The sequence below is a fragment of the Oenanthe melanoleuca genome, chromosome 1 (genome assembly GCF_029582105.1).
Source record: "Oenanthe melanoleuca isolate GR-GAL-2019-014 chromosome 1, OMel1.0, whole genome shotgun sequence".
In the NCBI taxonomy this organism is placed as follows: domain Eukaryota; kingdom Metazoa; phylum Chordata; class Aves; order Passeriformes; family Muscicapidae; genus Oenanthe; species Oenanthe melanoleuca.
In genome coordinates this window covers 4,262,444-4,288,180 of record NC_079333.1, presented here as the reverse complement: position 1 = coordinate 4,288,180, position 25,737 = coordinate 4,262,444, and the positions used below count along the sequence as shown (strand labels likewise).

Sequence of the window (25,737 nt, the reverse complement as noted above, 5' to 3'; positions counted from 1 at the left end):
AATATCAGCCCTCTCCTCCAAATCCTGATTCTATAAATATCCTCTGGTTTCTCTATTTAGAGATTTCACTGCAATGGGTTACTGCTTGGGTACATTCCATTAAAATCCCTTCTCTACAGACAGGCTTCCTTAGCTAATTATATGTTATCTTGTGTGTAAAAGGAAATGTAATCCAGCTGCTGTGCTTGGGCCACGTGGGAGAACAAACTTAATACAGTTGCTGATACCTGCACAGCTTGGTGTGCCTAATACAGGTCTTAGGGAGCATTAATTTTTGATGATTAACTTCATGGGTTTGGATGGAAAGGGGAGGAAACAGCATTTTCCAGTTCAGCTGCACAACCTGGAGTGCAGCTGGTGAGGTTTCTATCCACTGTGTGCTGTGTTCCCCTTCCCATGAGGGAATTCCTACAGAAGGACTCAGTGTCATTACAAGGCTCTAACAAGGCTCCACTCCTCCATCTGCCTCAAACATGAAACACTTTTGATGAGAGGTAAAGAGATTATGATGTCCTAGAACCTTGCAAATAGTGCAAGCTGTGGTCAGTATCTGAGTAATAGTTTAAAGTATAAAAGAAAAATTAATTGCAATTAGCAATGGCACTGAGATCATATTAATGAGTTTGATTTTTAAAGGGAGGAAATACTGCCCATGAGAGATTTTTTTGCTTTTAGAAATAGTGTTTGTGGATGATATCAAAAGATCATAAAACAAAATGGACAGAGTGCAGAATAGGACAGACACCCTGTATCAACAGAGATAATTTGCAATGTTTAGTATCTCAAGACCCCAAAGAAGGCTTATGAAGAAATGTTTTTATGAGCACATCTTAGAGCTCAATGGGAAAACATTTAACTGATCTTCTGTGTGTTGCTGTAAAGACTCACTTACTATCAAGGCACAGTTTTCAGAATGATTCATAATCTACCTGAAATCAGGTATTTCAACTACCAGGCCTCAACAAGGCAATTATTTCAGGATCAGGATATTCTCTTCCTGGTTATATCACACAACTATTCAAACAATGGAGAACCTTTTCTCTTTGCTGTGACAGAACTCAGAGAATCTTGGACTGAATGTCAAGGAATTTGTTCTCCCAGGCCAATTAAGTCCTAGGTCAGATTTTGTTTACTGCATTTTTGGCTGAAAGGCTGCAGAACAAAATGACCTCTTGTCAGACAAGCACATAAAAATGTACCAGTGCACTCCTAAATAAGAAACTACAAATCTGTACAACTGGCTCAGGATGAAATTTTCGTATTGTCACAAGATTTTCATTTTTAGAGACAGTATTTCGTGAAGTTCTGAGTGTTTTACAGCATTTCCCTGGAGAAATGAAGGTCATATAGGAAAAGGTACTTTAAAGCAGAAAAATTACTGAACTGCTTTATTGTACTTTAAAATTAATGCATGATTCCATACTTGTAACCTATTGAGACCCCTGGATAACTCTCCTTCTCTACTTTATTTCTTTATAATTTGGCAATCTTTCTCAGAAGAGTATTTTTCACAGAGAGGACTTGATCTTTTGATAGTTTTCTGTGTAATTTGTATTTTACAAGAGTATAAATACAAGTTTTTTGCATAATTAGCACAGTGTAGCCTTCTTTCCTTCTTGTGCTTGTTCTGGAAATGCATGGAAAGATGCATCTTTATGTTCCATGCTCATCATCAATAATTTGTCTTCCTTATGAAATTGCTGGAAACTGCCCCATTTTGTGGAGTGCTTACAGTTTATTGGGCAGCTACTTGATTTCTGAAGTTTACATATCTTCCAGGAAACTTTGGGAGCCTAAGACAACTTCCATTTTTGAGTCACAGAATTCCTACTGGCGATAATTAAAGCAGGCTGCTCCCCTAATGTGCTTATCAGTGATGTACTAACAATTTTTCAAATGTCAACAAGGAGCCTTAAAAGAAATAGCACTAAATACTTGTAAAACTTTAGAATAGTACATGATGCTTCAGAGTTTCAAGAAGTTAAAGAACTGGTATAATCAGCTGAATTTGAGAGACTGAGTGGTTATATTTGATGGAGACATTCCATTTCTTATATTGTTTATCAGAACAAAACCTCCTTTCTTTATTAAATGCAAGTAACAGGTAGAAAGGGATAAAGATGGATTGCAAAAGTTGTTCCATTTTTCTACCTAGTGTGTTTATTAGTAGCCAAGACTACTGTTTTCTGCCTTTTTCTTGACTCCCTAGGACATTAATAAAATTTCTGACCTTTTCATATTTAATGTGGTCTTGAATACTACCTGCAGTTTTTGCTCTCTCTTAGAGGGATGTCTTAAATAAATTCATACTAGATCCAGTAAATGAATTCATACTAGATCCATTTCACTTTTATTGTATTTCCTGTGAGCATGCAACAACATCCTATTCTGTCACTTCTGCTGAGAACAGGAATGCTGATATTCCCCTGTTTCAGAGTTCCTGGAAAGGCTGAGAGATTACAGTGTCACTGGCTACAGCTACCTCTGTCATAACACAAACTATACTTTTTAATACACAGAGCTCAACAGTGAAGAAGAAAAAAATGAACTGAAACTTAATCATATTAAATTAATTGTGCATATTAATATTTTCTGGCTTTGAGGTAGGAATCATCCCTTTTTCTTTCTCAATATAAAATTTCATTTGCATTTGGCCACTACACTTAGCTAGTGTTGAAATGTATGCTTCTTGATTAAAATATTATTAAAGCAAGTTTTAAATATTATTAAAGTGGTATAAAACAACATTTTTCAATTTAATGCTGTAAATAAGCAGACTGACTTGCAATACTGGATTATTCATCTTTCTGATGTAGAACATGGTCTCCAAGAGAAGTCTTGCAAATTACACCTGTAAGATGCCAGCAGTGCATTTATGTCCTCTGACCTCAGAAAAAAAGAGTTTATAGATAGAAGATGCTCCTTATATATTTTAAAAGGTGGACACAGAAAACTGTTCTCTCTTTTTTTGTAAAAACAGATAAGAGTGATTTGAACTGTATCTAGCAAAGGGTCATAATGCATGTGTATGTCATCATGCTGCACAATGGTCAAGGCTAAGGAATAAGCAGACTTGTAAGAAAAATTATTTGCCTTGTCACTCAGCACTGACTAGTATTGGCACATAATCCATTGAGAAAGGGTTTTATCAAATACATATATAAGCTTTATAATTTATTTTTCATAAGAATGGCTATGGATCTTTGGAACTGTTCCTATTCAACTGAATAAAATTTCACAATTTGTGTGTTTAATTCACCTCTTTAATATCAACTAAGAAAAGAAGTTCAAGTACTAATGGGGCTTTCTATGATAATGCATCAGAACATGAAGAACTTCCATTAGTGTAGGAAAATAGGTTTCCTTGTTTTGGCTTACCAAATATTTTAAGCAATCTGTTTTCTCCCTTTAGCTGTCCAATTTAAATTGTTGTTTGTTTTTTTTCCCCCAGTTTACCCATTCTTCTGCATCAGTGAAGCCGCGTAATCTCAATAGAGAAGAGCAGTCAAGGAATAAAATTCTCAGATATTTACAGAGCCTAATATCCCCAATACTTTATTTCATGATTTGGTTTGCATTCCTGTTGTGATCTTCACACATGCACATCAGTTCCTCTGTGAATTCAGATGGGGGCAGGGAAACAGAAAGAACTGACTTGGCAGGGAACTGTTTAAGGTACAAATTTCCTTTCTATGTCTTCAGGAGTGAAGGCACTGCTCAGTACATGTTTTGTTTTTTTTTCTGGTAGTAATTAGAAATGACCAAATATGTTTTGTGCTTATGGAGAGGGAGCAAATTATGCTTTCCCAACACATGTTGTGTGTGTGCATCTTGTACCTTCTCTTGTAATGCATGTTGTAGCTCTCTTCTGTGTGAAATTGCCTAATTTTCACAGAGCACCAGAAATCCAATAGTTTCTCTCTCTTGTAACCTTTTGTAACCTCTAAACAAGGCTGGTACACCCTATCCTTTAAGCACATATTATTGCTATATTAAGCAATAATAAATAAATACATCTTTTGCCTCAAAATGAAAGCATGTTCCCATTTACTTTAATTCTGTTGTGTCAGTGCCACTCTAATGTGAAGTTTTTACAGCCCATAAATCAAAATATGTTCAAGCATGTGATACATTTATCCATGTTTGTAAATATAGTTACTATGAGACAAGTAAATGTAGGACGTGCTTGCTGCTCCACTCAATTCTGATGTGAAACAAGACAATCATTAACAAGTCAGAAGCAAAACAACAAAAAATCAGCACAAAATAAAACGTCTGGCATACACAGCATTGTATGTGGGGTCAAGTGAAAAGTTTTTTAAAAATACTATTAAAATTATGAAACACATTGCTCTTTAGGATCTGAGTGTGGGTGATGCTGGAAGTGAGACCTACTTTCTCATAGTACTTGATCTCGTAGTCCAGAATTGCTCCTTGGGGAAAGTCCGGCTCTTGCCAGGAGAGGGCAATGCTGTTTTGGGAAGCCCAGTCCTTCCTTACCATACCTATCAAGGTGGGTGCTGAAAGGGAAAAGGATAACTAAGGGTTAAAGACGAAGCACACGGTTTATCCTTCCAACCTCCTGTCTGAGGACACCAACCCGAGGCAGCTTGGAGTGACCTCCAGACAGAAAAGCATGACAGATGGCAATTCTCAGGGAAACCATATAACCTGGAATTAATGTCTCAAGTACACGCTGGTAACTCCTCTGCTGAAGTGCAGAGCAGCTTCTGAAAAATGGCTTTTTTCTCTGCAAAAATGCAGAAAGGAACACCTGGGCTGGGCTCTGCCCCAACCAGGCAGAACAACATTTCAGAGGCAGCAAATTCTGCATGCAGGGTGATCTTTATTAAATGCTATAATTCATTTAGGATGTACATTCAGTTTACTCTTTGGGGTAAAATAAAGTGACACAGTTTAAAACAGACTCAATGAATCCCTTTTTGGCAAGGGCATTTTTATAAAGCCCTTTGTGAGGTGTCTGTGTGCACCAAAAGCCTCCAGGAAGGGACTGGGGTATGGGCAAACTCAGGGGCAAAAGCAGCTTCTGGAAGGGGCCCATGGATACAAACAAGAGCTAAATTATCTCACTCTGGGTTAACCAATTTTAAGAACCAGCTTTGCTGCCTTTTTGGAAGAGAAGGTGCACAGTTATCTCTGCAATTATTTCAAATGGTGTAAAGATTTTGTTCTAGAAAATAATCTTTGCTTATTTTATTAATCTGGTCAAGCATGTAAAAATATTCTCCAGACACTAATATGGTTTTAATAGTATTGATGTGCAGCTTTCCCAAATGTTACAGAGCCCAGTCATATAATTCAACAGCCTTGAACACAACTAAGATCAACAATCCAGCTACCATGAATGGTTCACAGACTTCACTATTTGTCTTTCCACTAAAAATATCAGTTTACTACACACTCTCCCCCATTCATTTCTCCTCTGAATCTTACTTAACTTCTTCCAAGTTTCCATGGAGCTGTCTCCTAAAAATAACACATTTTTATGACTCCTGATTTTATCTTTTGAATGAAAGAATCTCCCTTGGAAAATGAAATGAGAATCTGCTTCTAGTCACAAAATTTCATTTTTACTGTTCTTTCCTGTAAATATTTCAGAAAGTTTAAGAAATGAAAACAATAAATAAATTCTAGAAAGCAAACAAACACTGAAGAAAACAAAACTCTGTGTTTGCCTTTCAAAAAGGGAAACTCCACATAAAGATGTGCACGTCTTTCTCTGTCTTAATGCATTTATGTAAGAGAGAAAATTAACTTACATCCCCTGTCTATCTTCCCTTTAGATAATTGTTCTGTGGGATAATAGTATGGTCATTTCTAATGTGAAAAAAACCCCAATTCTACACATAACACCAGGAAAAATAACCAAACCTACCAAAATGTAAGAGCTTACAAAGGAAACCACAACCATTTTGCCATTTTAACCACGGGCCTGATGCAAGAGTATCAGAGAAAAAAAAAATAAATTCCTGCCATGCAGAATAAAGAATCAAACTGGTTTTCAGGAAGTCATTAAACATCATAATGTAAATAATTGAACAGAATAAAACACAAACTGATAAATAAAAAGCATTCACAGGATTTGAACCAAAATGTTATCCTTGGGTAGGTATAACTACTCCCCCAGCTAAAATGAATTTTTTACCCTTGAAACTGAGGGTGAAGTTCAGCTGTGGTGATATTTCTCTGGGGTACAATCAGCTTCTCCAAGCCAGACAGAAAGTCAGCTCTGTTTAAAGGAAAGCAGGAGCTGGCAAACATGGATTTGTAATTGCTAAACACTGATCAAGGGCCTAGGAAGGCACAGCTGACAAAAATTGTTTTACTATTTGTCATTTTGAGTCATTCACTGGTATTGAGCTGTGATTTACTGGTGGGTCTGAGGGAGCTATAGCAACCTTTAGGATACATCTGGTACCCCTGTGTGCCTGCTTGGGGTGATGTGCATCAGCTGGGCCCACTTCATCCCAGCTTCATCCCACTGCATCTGGGAGTTCACTGTCAGAAAAACCAATCCTTGAAAAATTGTTAAAACTGATGATAGAAAACACCAGGGTAAGCTGTAGATAAAATTATATTCTTGGCTCTTTAGGCTTATAAAAGCTGATATTACATGTCTTCAAACTTTAATCAAACTTTAAACATGGCTAAGCTTTTCATATGTACTGCAAGACAGGAATTTTTCTTCATGTTCTAAGTTTCAAATTTCAACAGCAATTCCATGCATGTATTCAGCCTGAGCTCAACACAGTAATTCTTTCATTTGATGAAGTGCATTTCAAAAGCACAGTCATGGTGCATTGGAAGATCCTCTCAAAACTTCAGCATATGAAATAATCCCAGTTGTCTTCCTGGGAAACCACTCAGTAGGAAATTAATAGAACAAAATTACTTTAGATCTTCCTTACCTGGGCTTGACCTGCACCTGAAACCAACAAGCCCATACAACATTACACCTGTACTGTGCCAGCACTGAATCCTCTAAATCCAAATGCAGAGAAGTGCAATAAAGTTGTGAATATGAGAAGTGTATTTGTGCTTGTATCAAGGGAAAAAAAAAAGTGTACTTTTTAACAAGAAGGCAGAGAAGAATCAGCATTGACCATTTCCAGTATATGCAGAAGGATGATCATGTTTTTACCAGATAGGATTCCAATCAGAAATGTATTGTGGGAAGAAACAGAAAAATAAAACCAAGTAATTAAAAGCACAGCTAGCTGAGTTTCTATTGCTTTTGTTGTGAAGTGCTACTAAAGAGCACTCATTTCTAGGGAGAAATTTCAGCTCCTTATAACTGTTGCTCACCAGAGCAGAAGTCAATTAGACCTTAGAGATCCTATCCACTTATTGTTAAAGCTCTTTTTAACCAGAAGATTGTAAGATAGATAAATCCTATTTTCCCATTCCTAAAGACTTCTCTAATGTCCCTATGATGAATCAATGGGAAGTTCTTTTAATTAGTTGTTTCAAATCCAGTAGCTGCAGGAGAACTCTAATATGGTTACCCAATGAAACAATTTGAAACAAGAAATGTTTAGAAGAGTAGCATAGGTTTTAATCACTTTAAGGGCAGCATTTCCTTGCCACTGGTCCTAGGCTGAAGGGTGGTTTTGGCTCTTGAGCTCAGCACTGATCTGTGTTTTGTACAGAGGATTCTTTGCACCATCTGTTTTCTTCTACACTGTTATAAACTCCTTGAATTACGATGAGTCATCTACAATGTGGTCCTCATTTAAAAATGAGCTCCTCATTTAATTTAGCCTGATAAGCTTCTCGGTCTTTTCAATTTTTTATTGACTAATGGAAGTTCATTCTTTAAGTCAGAGTGAGCTGATTTTATTCTAAATTCCTTTGGCTTCTCTTTTTTCAGAGTCCTTTTTTTTTTTTTTTTTTTCTCATGAGCTACATACAGGAGAGAAAGTATGTATTTTAAACAATGACTGGATCAAAGTATCTTTTCCCTAGAAACTTTCTCTTTTTCTGAAGCTGACTCCCATTATCCATAACTGCCTGATTTCAAAATAGGTGATCTGTAGGGTTGCTGAAGCTTTTTCTCCTTTAGTGCATTTTCTAATTATGCTATTTCTTATTTCACATACCTGAAAGTAGGCAAAGAAATGTCTCCTGTTTCCAGGACTGAACAGCTTTTATAGGATCCCAATTCATGGTGAGGAAGCTTCAGACCCTATGGCAGGTGATGACCAAAGCTCACCTACACCTGTTTATATATGGAATCTTTCACCCCTCCAGATCTCATTTCAAATCTCATTTCTTTGGTGAAGAGAGACCATGTAGCTCAAAGGCCTCTCCCTTCAGTCACTTTCTTGTTAAAAAATCCACCATCAAATACGAACAGCTGCACCAGTTTTGTCCTCCTCCTTCCCTCCCCCTGAATTTTACCTGTTTTGCCCAAAACCAGTGAAGTGCCAGCAGATACAAGTTTGGAGAGGAGAGAGTGGAAATGGGATCTGAACTGTATGGATGCTGTGGGGAGGACTGCAACTTCATTCCTTTGGACACCATCCTCATGAGAAGGCTGTGGGTCTCAATATGTAAAATATTGGGGGTCTCAATATGTAAAATAATGCCATTTGGGATCACGTGTTTAATTCATTTTGCTGTTTCTATACCTCTGCCATTACCAACAATGCAGATTGCATTAAATGTTATTCTGTCCTTGAGATCTCTGCCTTCAAGGTACAGATCTCACACACCAAAATATAGAGCTTTATCACCTGTTTTCTGAGCAGGGGTTTCCCTCCAGAGGAGGGAATCCACCCCTCTCCCTGCCTCTTCCTCCTCTCCTATCTCAGTCATTTCTCCACTGCAGTTATGGGAAAACACTGACTAAACTCTACTCAAACCCCTTGGTTCTCTTTTAAAACTCATTAATCCCTCCTAGATTCTCCCTATAGAGGAGAAAATCTGCTTTAACATCCTGCAGGGAGCCTCCATTCCTCCTGTTGGAGAATAAGTTATTTCAGTAACAGAAGGACAGGTGAGGGTGGAAGAGATATTAATGCTGGAATGACTAATTTACATTGGCTGTGTTGGGTCAGAAAACGAAAAAAAAAACTGTTTTCTTTGTCATGAAAAGGAAAGGGCTTCTTCAAGATTCAATCACAGGTTAACAGCACAAATTAAACCAACAGTAAACTATGCTTAACACTACAGAAGTTATAGTTATCTAATAATCCCAAGGCCATTAAACAAAAATGTTAGGAAATCACTGAAAACAGAACAGAGATTTCAAGGTCCAAATCTGAAGTGTTCTTCCAGATGGTAAAAACATTCTTTGCACTTTTTCTATACCAGAAAATGCTATCATAATTTTACAGTATTTCACCAGCCTGTAACTATATTAAAATTCCTATACTATTGGACACTGAGTATGATTTTATATTATAAATACAAATAAAAAGAGCACTGAGATTTTATTCACAATGCCACATTTGGGAAAAAAAGAGATATTATTTCAGGGCACAGTAAGAAAAAGATTGCTTTTACTTCTGATTCTAGAAAGATTATTAGAAAGGCAAAAAGCAGTAAAAAGATGTTCTCTTAGAGCAGACATTTTACTCCAGTAACAGAACTGGAAGCAATGAAGTAACATTTCCTGATCAATGATAGAGCCTCCAGGATTTCACCCATTTGAGTTATTTGAGGATTTTCCAGGGAAGTTAAGAGGCCTGAAGCCTTCATCCTGCATTACTAATGCCACGTGTGAAACATATGATCACTCATCTGAAGGATGTAGTTGTGTTCTCTATCATCCAGAGCAGTCTTCACTCCTGCAAAATGGTTATTAATCCTCCAGCAGAGATGCAGTTCATCCTTTCATTATTTTGTGTTTGTTTGTTCATCTTTCTGTTGCTATCTTTGGAGGATAAGGGAAGAAAGACTATCTTATGAACAAGGGATGTGATAGGGATCCAGGAGACCTCTGTTTATATTCTCTTCTGGTTGTGCTCCAGAGATTTTCTTTAATCTTTTGACTGAGCTATCTTAAGGTACAATGTGAATGTCAATAAGTTCCATTATTTGCAGTATGTGAGCACTTTCTTGTTTAGAAGTGTGAGGGTGTGAATATAAAAGACTAAAACCTAAGCACAAGTTGGCATGGGAAACAAACAAAAATATGAACAGAAATTAAACTTTTATTAAAAAACCCCCAGTTCATAACCTATGTCTGGATGTTAAAGATGTTCACATGGATGAAACATTTTCAGGTTTATACTGAATTCAGCAAGAATTTGTTTTCTTACTACACAAGCTTGCTTTCAATTAGTACAGTGACTAGATAAGATATTTGATTCTTCCCATAATAGTCTCTTATCTTCCTAATCATTTCAGTAGCAATTCACAGTTACAATGCTTGGAGGGGATACTATTAGTGGCACTAACCTTGGAGTTCAGAGTTGAGTATGGTGTTTTCCTGACAAAGCATTACAGCAAATTACCAAGTTTGGGGTTAAAAAAAGTATTTTTCACTTCATTTTCTTACACTAGTTCCCTAAAGGTTTGCACTCAAAAGACAGCAGAGCAGTGTGCTTCTTTTGAAGCACTTCATTTACTGAAAATAGGCCTCCAGCAAGTTATAATTATCATCTCTCCCTCCATCTTAAAGTCCTTCCCCTTGCAGATCTCCTTTGCTGGCTCAGAAATGGTGGATGGAAGCCAAGTGAACCCAATACCCTTGTCAAAAACTGGATTCTGCTACAGTGTTGTGGAATAAAGGTCATGATAGACCCAACCCCCAGATTTCCTCCAGGGTAAATGTACATTCAACAGGGCTTTTTTTTGGTGTTCTATAATGCAATTCTTTCTTCCTTGCTGCCTAATTTCTCTTTCATCTATTGCTGATCTGATGCAAGGAGACAGTAATTATTCATCCACACGATTTTGCAACACTACAGATTTTCTTTCATTTACAGAATGTGCTGCCCTTCTCCATTTTTGAAGCTTCAGACAGAAGCACGCCTAAAACTTCACTTCTTACAGGACCTACTCAGCTTCTGATACTTCAAAGTGGGTTTTAGTAGAGGATACTTAAAACAACAGTATAAAATAAAGCCTTCTCAGCTGTCAGACTGCTCTGCTCTCTCTGACGAGGTGTATGTGCAAAACCTCAAAGGTAAAATGTATTGTGAGATATTTGACACAATTTATAATACTATGAACGATTAAAAATATCTTAGTTACAAGTTTGTTTTTCTAAAAATAGTATCCATTAATGAAATCACACAAATATTTTACCTAAATGTGAGTTTTAAGGAGCTACTTTATATGCTCTGTATGTCTGAAGCAAGAGGAAAAATCAGTTCAAAAGAGCACAGAAGAAGGGTGTGAGTCCAGGAATCAGATGCAAACAAGCAAACAAACAAAAATTTAAGAAAATGCACAGCTAAACCAGGTTGCCTGTCACATAAATGGAAATAATGTCAAATCAACAGGTCTCTGGCAATCAAAGGGATTTACATCAGAATAAGCAGGTTCTTGCCCCACTGTCTTTTAGGGCTGGAGCAATGGGAGATTTAAAGACCTAACAGGTCACTGGGATTCCTGAGGGAACAGTTCTCTGAAAACCAGAGGTGCCCTCTGCTTGTTTGGCAGAAGGCAAAACTGAGGCTGTGTGGGACTGGTACATCAGCTCACAACAAGTGGCAACAACTTCTGTGGCTGAATGGCACAGTAAAAACGTGTTAACTGGGTTAACTTCTTTTCATTGGTGTTGCTCTGGATCAAAAACCAGGGAAGGGTGCAAGAGACCACTCCAGGGAAGTCCAGTCCCTTCCTATCCCTCCTTATGACGATTATAAACCCTGTTGTGGTACCTAGAGGAGAAGTAATAGAACATCACATCCACCACCAGCAGATTCTGCTTTCACAACCCCAAATGTTCTGTGTTGTGCTGCTCACTGCTCCTCCTGACTTAGACATTGTGGTGAGCCACTGACTGTTGGCATACTTGAAATTGGTGTGTGTGCTTTCCTGGGGTACTATCCCTGACACACAGGATTCCTCTAAAAGAGAAGGCAGAGTGGCTTATGGGGTTTCTTTTTTAAGGAAGGCTGTGCTAAATGAGAAGGAGGCAGGAGAAATTGGTTTATCAGCACATTCAGATTGCTACTATAATGATGTCAATCAGCATGAAGAAAGATGTGTTCCAGAAAGTGTGTTTTATAAGTTAAAAATACCACTCCAGAGCTGGTAGGTGCCCTGTGATGTGGGGACAACCTGTGGTGACACATTTCTTCAGAGAACTTTGTTTTCAGCCTCCTGGTGTAACTTGGGTACTGCTATAAATTGATTGGAAATACAACTGGAGGTTAAGAAGGCGTCACTTATTGCAGCGAGGTGTCATTACAGAAACAGAGCTGTAACTAAGTCTCACTCAGCAACAGCCCCTCCAGGGTCAACTGCAACCAAATTGCTCTGCAGAACTTCCTGCTGCTAAATTGATCTCAGAAGTTTGAAAATGAAATAAGCAGGTTAAAAAGCACTAGGAAATCTGCCATCTTTTCACTCCATTAATTGCTACTCGTCCTGCGATGTAACAAAGGCAAACATAAAATGTACACTCATTTCAGCAAACCTTTCCTGCTCTTGTTTATATCCAAATATGGGGCTAGATCAGATTGTAAGTATTTTTCTGTCAAAGAGTACTTTACAGGTCTGAAAGCAGTTTTTCTTTTAGCAAGAATATCATGAATAATTTATGTGAACATCTTCTGTGAACCTTCTGTAAAAGCTGTGTTTGTTGGCATGTGCAGAGAATGTCACAGCTACTGTACTTCAATATTTTGAGTGAATGTGTGTAAGTGCATGGAGACACATCCAATACTGACTTCAAATGTACATCTTCAAGTAATTTTCTCAAAAATGTTCATTTTGACAAAGCATTCTATAAATCACAGTGATGCTAAATAAATATGCCCCCATAAATTAATTCCCAGAATGATGTTACAAACAAAATTGTGTAACTTATTATGTACTTCATAAATGCTAAAAAAAATATTCCAAAGGTTTAGTCTAGTTCTGTTTTATTGAGGGTCAAGTATCTTTTAAATCTTTAATGTGGAAACTTATGCACAGAAAAACAGACCCTTTTAAACTTTGGCATACAGACAAGAAACACTTCTAGGAGGCCAGGAAGTCAATGGCTTGTACTTGATGTACATGAATCACTGAAAAGCATTGCTGCTGTCAAATGTAGGTTAGCTGTTCAATTTCTAGTCAAGTAGGGTAGAATCTGACTTGACTCAAATAAGTTAAAAACTGGGGATTAGTTTTGGCAATTTCTCTTAAATTCCTCTGTAGTTAGGAGATGAGATGCTGAACCTTCTTTGGGTGCTGGTACATCAAATGTAGGCCCTGGTTTTAGCCACAGCATTTCTTACCTGCATCACTACTATCAGCACAGAAATTGTAAAATCAGCCATGGATCTCTAGAGCAATGCAGGAGTAATTTTAGATATGTCAAGATCCTAGATGATTTTTTCTTTTTTTTTAGTTGGGTGTATCTATATAATACTTCTACATGAAGTAGCATGCTTAAGTTATCAAAAAATGTGGACAAAATATCAAGGCACATGGTCTTAGTGAAAGATCCTTTATGTGTTCTTTTAGTTAGCTCATTGGGGATGTTTACACACCTCTGAGTCTGAGGGCAGGCTGATGGATAGAAGCAATGACACCTGAAGGCACCAGGGCAAATCAGCTCTAAAAGCAAAGAGCCACTGGCCTTTAACTTCTGTTATATCTAAAACCTGAGGTTTAGAAGTGGCCAGTGGCTCTTACTGGACCACTTGTACTCATATTCTGAAAACATGTCACACTAAAATTAAATGCATTTGAAAAAGAAATGTCTTTTTTGTGTGTTTTCCTCTTTCAAGAAGACTGAGTTGCTTTTATTCACAAAGACAAAACTTGGCAGAATTGAAAAACCACTGGGATCTGAAGAGTTTTCATTTTTTTGACCTGTATAAAAATTAACATACCAAGAAAGAAGAGAAGTGTAGAAATTATCAGATTATAAGCAGTAAAATATATTTCAAAGCAAGGTTTGTGGAAGCCTGGGTAATTACGGAATAACCTTTTAAAAGGGAAGCCTCTTCAACTGTTTGCTGCTAGTTAGCTCATGCCCTGCAGCTTGTGATTTAATACTTACTATAGATATCCATGCTATGGAGAGGCAATCTACTGACAGAGATTCATGTGAGAAGGAAACCTGAGCATCCACACTTCCAGGTCAGTACATCACTTAGCTTAAGGAGCCTTCCTTTTCTTTCCAAGAAATTAATTATCCAATGAATGCCCTCCTAGCAAGAGCTTCTGAATTGTCAGGACCCTTCCATTATGCCCCTTTGGTATTTCTGTTCTTTTTCTTGACACTTAATGAGTTTTTGTGTTCTTCAACATTCTATGTGCTGAACTTTGCCCTTAGAGATTTTTTCCCAGGTCTATTTTTCATCTCCCATCTCTAGTACCACAACAAATATGCTTCCTACAGAAAAAAGAATAGCAGGAAGGTTGAGGAGGAAAGCTGAGCACTGCTGTCCTACACAAGCTCTTCTTGTCCGAGGGATGAACTCTAGGGGACCTACTGACACATGCAGAGTTTGCACTGGTTGTTTTCTAAAAAGGACCATAAAAATTCTGAGGCATCCAAAAAGTTAGAGAGTTGACACACACTGAGGCAAGAAATAGATAAAACATTCCTTATTAATAAGATGCTACTGAATGCTGCTGGGAACTGAAGACCACATATGGAGAAGCATTATTTGACACTTTCCTGATCCTCTTCCATCAGTGTACCCCACAGCTTATTGTCAGAGAAAAAGAAAATGGACTAGATGAGCCTTCTGAAATTCAGAAATACTGTCTGGTTATAAAGGTTTCTGTTTAGCCCAGTCCAAAGGCAAGCTGGCTACATACAGCTTCTTTTTGGAACCAGCTTTTATCTATCCCTAAAGAGTCTTGGCACTGCAGAGTTTTTACACAGAGAAACCACCCAGCTCTTGCAGCTCTGGTAGGTGCTTGTAAGAACTAATGGCTCATATCCACACAGTACATTAGTGATGTGCAGCTGAGTGCTTTGGGGTCTAACTTTTAACCCTCAGAATGATATTCAGAGTTAAATTATGCTCTGTGTCCAAGCTCCATAACGCTGTCAAAACCAGGAGAAATCAGAGCATGTGCAAAATCGATCTTGACAATTGAGACAACTTTCAGTTTGACAGTTCATGTTAAACACCAGGGTTAGACACTGGTGTTGCACAACTGCTTACAAGCAATATTGTTACATTGCAAAAACCCACAAAATAATCATCTCACTAGCAACATTTTGCTCACCTTCTTTTATTTTTGTCATGAAGAAAATCTTCCTTTTTCAAATCCTTCTTAGGTATTCTAAGTAATGCTCTTTGCCCAATATCATACTTTGGTGTGTGATTCAGTTGGGAGCCTGTAGTTTGGAAGGTCTGAGAAATCAGTGTGTCCACACAGGATATTTAAAGTTATTTGGCACACAGACACAACCAAACAGTAAGAGCTGCTAATCCAGACCCATGTCTCAGTGGCTGGCAGTGATCTCTGTTTCTGTGACCTTCATCTTAAAATTTCTACAGCAGACAATCATCTCAAATCCCTCTGCACTCAAACATATGGTGAAACCCGGGCAAGAAAAACCCTACCAAAAAAACCCAGCAGCTAAGGAAATCTTTGATACAGGGAAATAAAAACAATCCTCCATACATGCAGCAATTTCCTGAAAGACATCTAAAGGACACTAACCTCCCATGGCTATGAAAGGGTCCTGACACACTCAAATGTGTCAATTCCAAATCTCCTGTCTCTTTATCTGTACTGTTCAAAACATAAGGGTTAGTAAAATGTGGTCAAAAAGAAAGCTTAAAAATACCAAGAAAATAAATAGTACAGGATAGCTTTGTCATAGCTTTCTAAAAGAGTATTAATCTGCTTGCACAGATTAATTCTGTGCCAATAAATTTGTGGAAAATAATTGCTGGAAACAAAAGGACTATTTGCATGTTGCAACTTTTTGTCCTAAAATTTACTGGTTATAATTTTGAGTGTTCTGCATCAACACCATGAATTTTCTGAGCCATGATGCTACTCTGCAATAAATCAGATTTGTCCATAATTTCATCAGTGATCGTGATCACAAAGTATTTGTAGTGTTGACTTAACTACTCATGACATGGTTGGTCAGATATATCGTGACTGGGTTTGCAACTGCTTATGTTATGCAAGGTGATCTTCCCCTGGAATGTCCTTCCAAAAAATTCCACGTTTACTGAATGTATAAAGCCTTGAGGAAGAAAGGCCATCTTCATAATTAATTCATTGGCTCTGGCTGACAAGAACTCTTCAAACTCTTTGAGTTTGTCAGTGTTTGTTACCAGCTTCCATTTGCTGTTCAGGTTCCATTAAATTTACACCATCCACTCTCAGTTACTTTAAGCATCTAATTCCATGGGAACACCTAAAGTTAGGAGCATCAGGGCGACTTCTGAAGTTTGTAAGATGGCACATCTTAAAAATTTTATGACCTCAGCCTGTCTTGTCCATGCTCTGCATCTCTTCTCAGTGCCTACACTGGAAAGACAGAGTTCTCTTTCCTCAACCAGTGAAATATGTTACCTTTAATCTACACCTAGAAAACCACCTTAATGGTCTTGTTTTTAAGGTAATAATTACTTTAACTCTACTCCACTCTACAAACTTTGATATCACCACGTAAAATATTTTAAATGATGTATTAAGCACCTCATAATGCAGTATTTTGTGTCTGAACCTCCCATCAGGTATTCAGGTAAATTTCTGCTATATTGCCAACTTCAAAGATGTTGTTTGCTTCCTTTTAAAACAGGCAGAAATACAAGCATGGAGCCTCAGATTCCAATATATTAATAATCACTGTTACCTGACATTTCAGTAAGCACACAATCCTGAATACAAAATACAGAATAATTGAGAGGGAGACATTTATTACCACTCTCAAGTAATTGGAACTAGCAAGGAAGACAATAGCTGACATATTTCAATGCTTACACATGTTGGTTAAATAATTAAGACAATTTCATCTTTTTAAGAATGATTTCTTAAATGATAGAAGGTTTATGATTCAGAGTAATAATTTGTAAGACTCAATTGTTATGATAAATATGTAATTGAAACATTCAGTTATCACAATTCTGTTTCCAGGATCATATGTAGACTGTTCTCATTGTCTAAAAAATATGTCCATATTCTACATATGCTTTTTTTTTTTTTACAGTGAATCAAGGTTACCAGGAGCCTCCTGCTGTACATTTTGCTTATCCTGTGCTGTTTGAGATGCTCATGAATGATCTGGTGTGATGAGAAAGTCTGCTAAACTTAATCAGGGTAGTATAAAGGGAGAACTATGGAGAACTGTGGAGGGGCTTCATGAGACCAGCTGAATGGATAATAAAATGGCAAATTAAATTCAGAGGTGGGTAATGCACAGGAAATATGTATATAATAACAGGAAAAGAACCTTTAATTTCATAAGCAAAATGAGCTCTGAGCTGACCATTTCCACCCAGGAACAAGATTTTTGTGCTCTAATAAATAGATCTATGAAAATGCCAGCTCTGTGCTCCAATGTAATAAAAAGAAAAGATTAAATGAAATGTTAGGGATTACAGAGGAAAAGAAAAGCCACCAGACCTTCCTACTGCGACAGCATATGTGCACATTTGAAACACATTTTGAATACTGTGTGTAATTTTGGTTTGTCATCTCAAAAATGGTATGGTAGAACAGGGAATATCGACAGTAGTTAGTAAATTAAAGTTGTGGGATGGCTTACACTCAGCTAACTCAAGAAAAGATGTGGGCTCTGCAGTCTGAAAGGGAGGATGCAATCAAAGGCTGAAGCAGGAATGATTCAAAGAACACAAGGTGTGATCCTTTCTTCTTGCAGCACAAAAATCTAGGCATGGCAAGTGAAGTCAAAAGGACATGATTCTTAATAAAATGTGAAATTAAGCTTTTGAATTCCTTGCAAAGGGAGGCCAAAGATTTTAACATGTATTTAGTAATAAATTATCTGCTAGTGGGCAAGGATATCCCCCCAAAAGTAGAACTTGTTGGCTGAGTAGTCAGGAAATGCATCTTGTAAACTTTTTTTGTTCTCTCATTCTGCCCTAATCTTCAATTTTTGGCTACTGGATGTGAAGCCAGATGAACAATGGTGTGATGCAGAACAGCTGCTCTTTTGTACAATCAACAGGAACAGAGAATGAATGTAAGAGGAGAGCAGGGTTGCCGCTTGTTTTGGTACTTAGTAGCTTGATGAAGAGTCTTAGCCATATTTTTTGTGAGTGTGTTTTCATCTCTCTGTGTGTATGCATGGTGGTGAGAAGCCTGGAGTCTCCCCAATGAATCTGCTGCATGTTGATGGAGAAACTGCTTGCATCTTTCACACAGGAGTGGATCTGTGCCATCTGTGGCACCTCTGCTGTATCTCAGATTCACTGCAGTCATTCATCACTGAGCCCACCTGCACGTATTCGCTGTGAGAGGAGCGACAGTTTATCACAAACCAGAAAGTGCCGCCCTTGCTTGAAGTCAGAGGAGTGAAATACACAAGTAAATCTAAAATGCAAGATGTCCCACAAGATCCTATGGACAACACACCAAGGAATTCTTCAGCTCATAGGGAGGTGGAGGCACAGTCAGGCAGTCACCAAAACCTTGCACATCTGTGCTTTGGACAGCCAGCCAGGCTTCCAGAAGGGACTCTGCCAGGCAGACATCCCAGAGAAATGTGGGAATTTCTTAACAATAGTACATGAATTTGGCTGACTCTCTGGGGAGACAGATTTTGTGTCCCTGGCCTGGGGCAGACTCATCAGAGGGCAAACTGCTTTGGGATGGTCAGGAATGGGAATAGTTCTCCCTGCACCATTTGTTATCCATTTGTTATTTGTTAGCCTGAAGATGAGCAGAGGCTGCAGGATATGCGTTGGGTGAAGAGAAATTAAGGAGCAAAGACACTTCAAGACATCAGGCCTACTGCAGCAGCAAAGGAAGAAAAGATCCTGCGCAGGAGCACAGCAATGAAACTTACTGGAATATCTACAGGGAATTAGTGGTACCAAAAATGGGGTAAGCTGAAATATTAGTCCATCTGTGAGTGGATTATCCAAGAGACATCTGCATTGCCTGTGGATTTTTATAACCACATGAAGTAGGTGCTGAAATTTACACACCACTGGATTGATCTTTTTTCATAAGCTTCAGAGTGGCTGAGACATTAATTTCTTTAAAGTATGAGCTTTATTCCTTAACATGAGTTTCTTGGTTTAAGAACTGTCTTAAGTATCATCACTATCAAAATAGCTACCATTTAATTCAGTAAAGATGGGAATGGATGGAAAAACTCATGTGGAGAGATTTATTACTTAATAAAGTTTGCATAGCACATTTAATCTGGATATAATTCATAAAACCTTGGATGTTCACTGCTTATATCCTGCAGTACATAAAATAAGCAACATCTACTCCCCTTCCACAGGTCAAAAAATAATAAGCATACTTTGGCTACTGATCAAACTGAACACATGTAGAGATTGAAGCTGCCCCATGTGTGTGCTGGCAGCAGAAGGGCTGAGGCATGGTGTATCTGAATCAGAGATGTGAGCTTGTGGGTGGCTTTACAATGCATCACATTTTTTGTCATTGTGTCTACATATGTATTCATTGCAAACTGGTTTTAGAAGGGAGAGATGCCTCAGCATGTGAAAAACCAAACTAAAACATCCCTTATGCTCCCACATTTCCTACTCATGATTATGCTGTTATCATGCAATGAAAAATAAGGAAAGACACAAAATTCTCTGGAAGTTTAAACTGAGTTTTCTTCTCCAGTGGCAAGAAACAACAGGATGAAAGCAGATATATGCCAGATGGCTTCAGTCAGGTTTTACTAATTTACTGAAAAGTTTTTAGGCAGAGAACATGTATATTCTGAAGTACACTGCCTACTTGTGAAAGTCTGTATGCATTACTTAGGAGGTGTGAAGCAATCACAGTGATGCAAGAAAAAACACAAGATGAAAAACAAACTTCCCACAAAAAATATCAAACCTTACATGTTTTTAGAGAGAGCATTTTTGTTGTCTATGTTAAAAATGTATTTTCACTTCAGTTTGCAGCACCACAGCTTTTTCTTTCATTTTTGTAAGTCATTTTGTGTTAGAAGCATATCTATCCCAATCAATAATGGTAATTCAGTTACCCCTTCAAACATATTTTTCTGTGAACAAGTAATATTGTTTAAAAGAAAATGAAACAGGTAAAGATCAAAATCTGTTATTGTTATCTAGCAACTGCACTAGACATTTTTTACTTTATAAGTAAGTGCATACAAGAGTCAGTGGTTATTTATCTCAGTGTTTCCATCCACAGCACACAACTGTATGGCTTAGCCTTGTGAGCAAACATATGCTATTTGGGATCAACAGGGTGAGCAAGCAAAGGCAATACAACTGATTTAGACATAAAAATCCAGTTATTTTTCTTTCCACATGGCTTATTTCTGCCCTACTTAGTGCATGCTGTCCAAGTGGTCAGTAAAATGCACAGAAAACACTTCTGTCCTTTGGTTTCCTACTTACAAACCATCCTGCTTCCTTTTCTGTCTTATCACTGAAGACAAGGGTGTTTTCCCAGGCAGAGAAAATCCCAGCAGAAAAATAAAGATTGTTTATATTGTGATTATACATTTCAGTATTTGTGTAAACAGCATGAAAAGGTCACACAATTCAGTCCATAACTCTGAACACTTTAATTTGGGAATGCCTGAGGTGTTTCATTTTGAGGTTTTTTTTGGGTACACCATGACTTTGCTCCTATACCAGACTTCCTATATCCACCATTCTTCTTCTAGTTGTAACTAGATATTTGTTGTAACTAGATCTTTTTTTAGGCAACTGATCCTTGGTACATCAGGCCATTGTGGTGGATGTGAGAAACTGCCTCAAGGAGACAGAAGATGGTGACATGAGCAAATTACAGCTCTGATCACAGCCAAACTTCAGTTTTCAAACTTTTGTTTCTGAAAGCAAAACCTTTCCAATAAAAACCTACTTTGCACAATTAAAATTATAATTTTAAAGGAAAAACTTTAACCAGTTGGTCTGTATTTACATCTCTGAGTTTTTTTGCTTTCTCCCTGTAGGATATACTTACATATTTAGATGTCAAAATGACAAAATATTTGGATGCTAGTGAGCACATAAATTCATCCTGGAGCACACAGGCCTCTTGGGAATATATATCTGAGACACAGGCAGAGTATGTTTTTTTAAGGAATTAAAAACCTTTCTGATCAAAATGATGCACTAAAATCTTACAGAATTTATACACCACAATGATCAGGCGAATGCAAAATAATCCCAGAACACCATGGGATGCCTTCACCACAAGCATGGCAAATGAGACAATGGAGGAGGGAGGGGAATTTTCAAAATCAGACCAGGCTAAGAATCATGTTCCTGAGACAGAGTGAATCTAGTCTTACACAATTTACAACATGGTAGAAGCTCTTAAGATGTGATAGATGGGAAAAGTGTACATCTGAATTCTTAGTCAATGAAATCATAAAGAGAAAGGATTGTTACTAGGCTGAAGTCTCAGATTTACTGCATTTGGAAACACTGAAGTGGAGTGCAGACAAGATAAATACTGGAGATGACACTGTCAGCCAATAAAAGTACTTCAAAGTGCTTGATTATGATCCATTATTTATGATCTAACATGAAAACTGTGGGTAGGAGGAAAAGGTCCCTGTCTCAAAGGCTTGAATACAAGAGATGAAGGATTAAAAACAGAAGGAGAGGAGATGATTTCCTCAGTGAGGACATAAATTGTGTTTTTCTGTCACTTTTAGCAGGCTGCTCCAACGTTGGGACTATGTAACAAATTTAGTAAAATTACTTGAAATTATCTGAGAGCATTTGTATCCTAAATAATGCATAAGCAATGCTGGTTACTGTTGGAATCATTTTGGACTGTCTCAGCTTCAGAAACGTTTCAAGTGCCTACATGGCTTTCTTTAAAGCTACCTACAGAAAGAAATGCACATGATCTTTAATCATTCCAGAGCAGCTCACACAATTATATTAAGGTTCTAAGACTTCTGTTAAAAAAAGTGGACAGTTTATCCTAACAGCCATTCTTTTGAAAGAAGACTTGAAATAGATCCTTTATTCATACTTCAAATCTCCATGTTCTCCTACCACAATGAAGAAAATTATATAGACACAAAAATTTTGGTTTGATGCTTTCACCAAGTATAAAGAACAAAAAAACCCTGTCCTGTAACAGATTCAAATTTAGCAAACCACATTAAAACACACTAATGGACATGATAATTTAAATGAAGTTTTAATACAGTTCTTCACTGTGCATTGTATTCAGCACAAATATTTCACTCAATTCGTTTACCCACTGATCCAGAAAAGGATGCCTCAATGTGTAAAGGCATATGAAATAAAGCAACTCTGTTGTTACACAGCAGAATATGCCCTTCTCACAATCACAATGAACTATTTCACATTTTAAAAATTCTGAACACAGATGCTAAGCAGTATTTGTCTCAAAAAAATGCTGAAACTAATCCTAAATTGAACCTTTAAAGATATTAACAATAACTTGGGAATCACCAACATCCATTCCTTTCATCTCTCTTCAGTAGTAACTAAAAGCAGTGTATTGTCTAAATACTTAGTGTGAAAAACTGGAATGAGTGTTTCTCCCATATAACTAAAAATAGAACCAAAACCTGTCAACCATATTCTTACCTTGCTATCATTATCTGGACAAAACAGGAATGTCTCTGCTCAAAATGGGAACGTGCATGAACATTTTTGTTCATGTTTTGTGCTGCCTAGGATGGGGTGTTGGGGGTGGGGAGGGAAAGGGCAGATTGTTCTTCATGCCCCATCCCAGGTGGCCTCTTAGCAGCACCTTGGCTCAAGCAGGCATTCCAATCTCCAGCCGTTTTGTGAGTGCTTCTGTGCCTGCTGAACAAATCCTGCCATCCTCTCCAGCTCCATCACCCAGCATCTTTCAATCAACAAATTGCACTTTGGCATGAACAAAAGGTTTAGGATGGACTTCTGCCACCTTCCCAGTCCCAAGCTAAATGGCTGTGAACATATGCAGAGATTGTGCTGTTCATTTTTAGGGCTTTATGATGGCACATTTAATTGTAATAAAAGTGCAATTGATGGAAAGTGAGTTACAGATTGAACAGGCAGTACAGCAGATGTACAAGGTCATTCAACAAGGACTACTCATTACTTCAAATTACCACCCATGAGGAGAATCTACTGAATATGCCAGGATGGAGCTCTTTCCCTGACACCTCATCTTTCAGTTTCATCCCAAAGGCCATCTTTGTTTTCTTTGCTGATAGCCTTTCCCAATTAGAACCTGCTGCCTGAAGTTACAACGACTCAATTGCCTCCCTAATGCAATTCACACACACGAGGCTGCTCCTGCTGCTCCCATTCATTCTGAGAAAGGTGGATGCTACAAATTGCACACAACAGTTTGTCTGTTCACAGACCTGTGTTTCTGCCCCATTTGACAGAGTGATGAAAGACAGATGCCTTGTTTAGTTTTAAATCACATTTGCATTTGATTTTCATTTATCTTTTGCTTTCATAGCTCCTCGTTGAACTACAGTCTGACAATATTTGTCAAGAAAAAATATCCCATAACTTGCTTAACAGTTTATAGGATTTGGCAGCATTGGAGCTTTTTCTTGATTATCTGTCCTGGCATTCACAAACAGAGACAAGTATTAGATGGAGACAGTTAACTGCAGCACAACTTTGTTCATTCTTCTGGGAATCAGCAATATTTTACTGGAGATAGTTCATGATCTTTTTTATTGACTGCTGCCTCCCAAAGAGCCAACATCAGAGCCTTCACACTCTTCAAGTGATTTCCCAGAGAGCTGGAAGGGAAGCATTGCCCTGCCTATAGAGAAGGCATGGGTGAGATGGAGTTAATGAGGTATTCATTAAGGAATGCTCGTTCCAAGACCTCTTCAAATTTCATTTAATAGAAAGTCAGATTTCCTGCCCAAAGAGTTTCTGCCCAAAGCAGAAGAAAATGCCAGCAATTAGCTCAGCTCTCTGCAAGGCTGCCTTGCACCACAGCCCTGTCTCACCGAACTCTTACAGGGAGAAAGGGCCACATGTCTTCCTGTCACCCCTTCAGAGGATGCTTTTCTTACCCCTTCATTCCTCCCTTCCAAATTCTAGGCCTCTTTGCACTAAAAATTACTGTCAATAGTTCAAAACAATTAACATTTTGTTAACTATAAATACACATATATATAAAAATAAAAATATTAACTATATTTTACTGTATTGGTCAAGAAAGATCTCAGAAAATAGGTACATTAGGCCCTTCACCTTGTATTTTTTTGTGCTGGGATTTGGTGTAGAGTTGCTGATAAAGGAATAGAATAAATACCATATTTACATATAGGAAAACTATGATTCCTACTTATATCACCTTCAATCAACAGTCTCAAAACTGCTAATCTAAAAAGTGCCATGCCATGAAAAAGACAAAGCTGAACTGCAGATCAGTGGCAATGTTGTTGATTGCAAGCATTATCAGCAGAGAATATCAACCTTTTTCTCAGGACTATATAAAGAAAATCAATTCAAGTCACTCTAATTTGAAATATTGTCCAATAGCTTTTAAACATGCTCATTAATTGTCCTGGCAAATACAAAAAAGTACAGAGCTTTAAACTTCAAAATGCAAAAGAGAAAGTGTAGAAAAAATGATTTACTGGATACATTTAATAATGTAACTGATAACACTTATTCTGAATGGCTGCAGAACACCCAGAGCAGTGTAAATGTCTCTTGTTCATCTTCTTGTTTTCCTGTTTCTCCAAGATCTGGCAGAAAATATATTTTTTTTTATGAGTGGTCACCTATAAATCCAAGATAAGAACTGCTTCTTCTAACCTAGAGTGCTGAGATAACATGTTTGTTTAACAAACTATTTTTATTGGTGTGCTGTGCACATCACTGAGCTGCCCCACCTCTACTAAATTCAAGTGCTACAGGGCCTTCAGGAGAATCAATCAGTCAGCAGAGACACTCACTGGAGGTTTTATTGTTTTTTTAAATGGCACACAGTGCATGGACTGCACGGCTGTCACAACTGATAAGAGCCCCTCAGTGCTGGACAAATCCAGCCTTATTTTGCTTTTCTACCCTCATTCTCTGTCATTGTTTATCTCCTTCTTGCAACACCTAGTTTTTGTAGTTGACAAATACAACTTCCAATATTCATGTTTTTCTGAAAAATGTTAATTTCAGAGTGCCAAAGTATTTCTTTTTCCCCTCCCCATAAATCCGACCTGCAATCATTTCAAAAGGCATCTGCTCCTGTGGCTCCCACAGCAGTACCACGGCTTTTGGGTTGTAAGAAGCATTCTGCTCAAGAAATGGCTAGAAACAGTGGTAGAAAATATTGCAGGAAGAAACCCTTTGAAAGGGAAATATTGCAAACTATGAGCATTGATAAGGTTCCTGTAGAAGACTTAGAATCATTTAAGAAGACAAAAAAGCTTCTGCTTTGTTTTGCTTTGTTTTTCAGAGAGTATACCCCATGCATTCCCCA

At 37.7% G+C, this 25,737-nt stretch overlaps 1 protein-coding gene across 2 annotated transcripts in view; it reads right to left on the bottom strand.

Annotated features, from left to right (window-relative positions):
- The window catches only part of LOC130257195 (ephrin type-A receptor 6), a 271,650-nt gene that overhangs the window by 106,361 nt on the left and 139,552 nt on the right, over positions 1-25,737 (bottom strand). For both annotated transcript variants that reach the window (XM_056499489.1, XM_056499481.1), the window contains exon 4: positions 4,396-4,520. In XM_056499489.1, the coding sequence (XP_056355464.1) occupies positions 4,396-4,520 (125 nt within the window). The remainder of the gene's footprint in view (positions 1-4,395; positions 4,521-25,737) is intronic.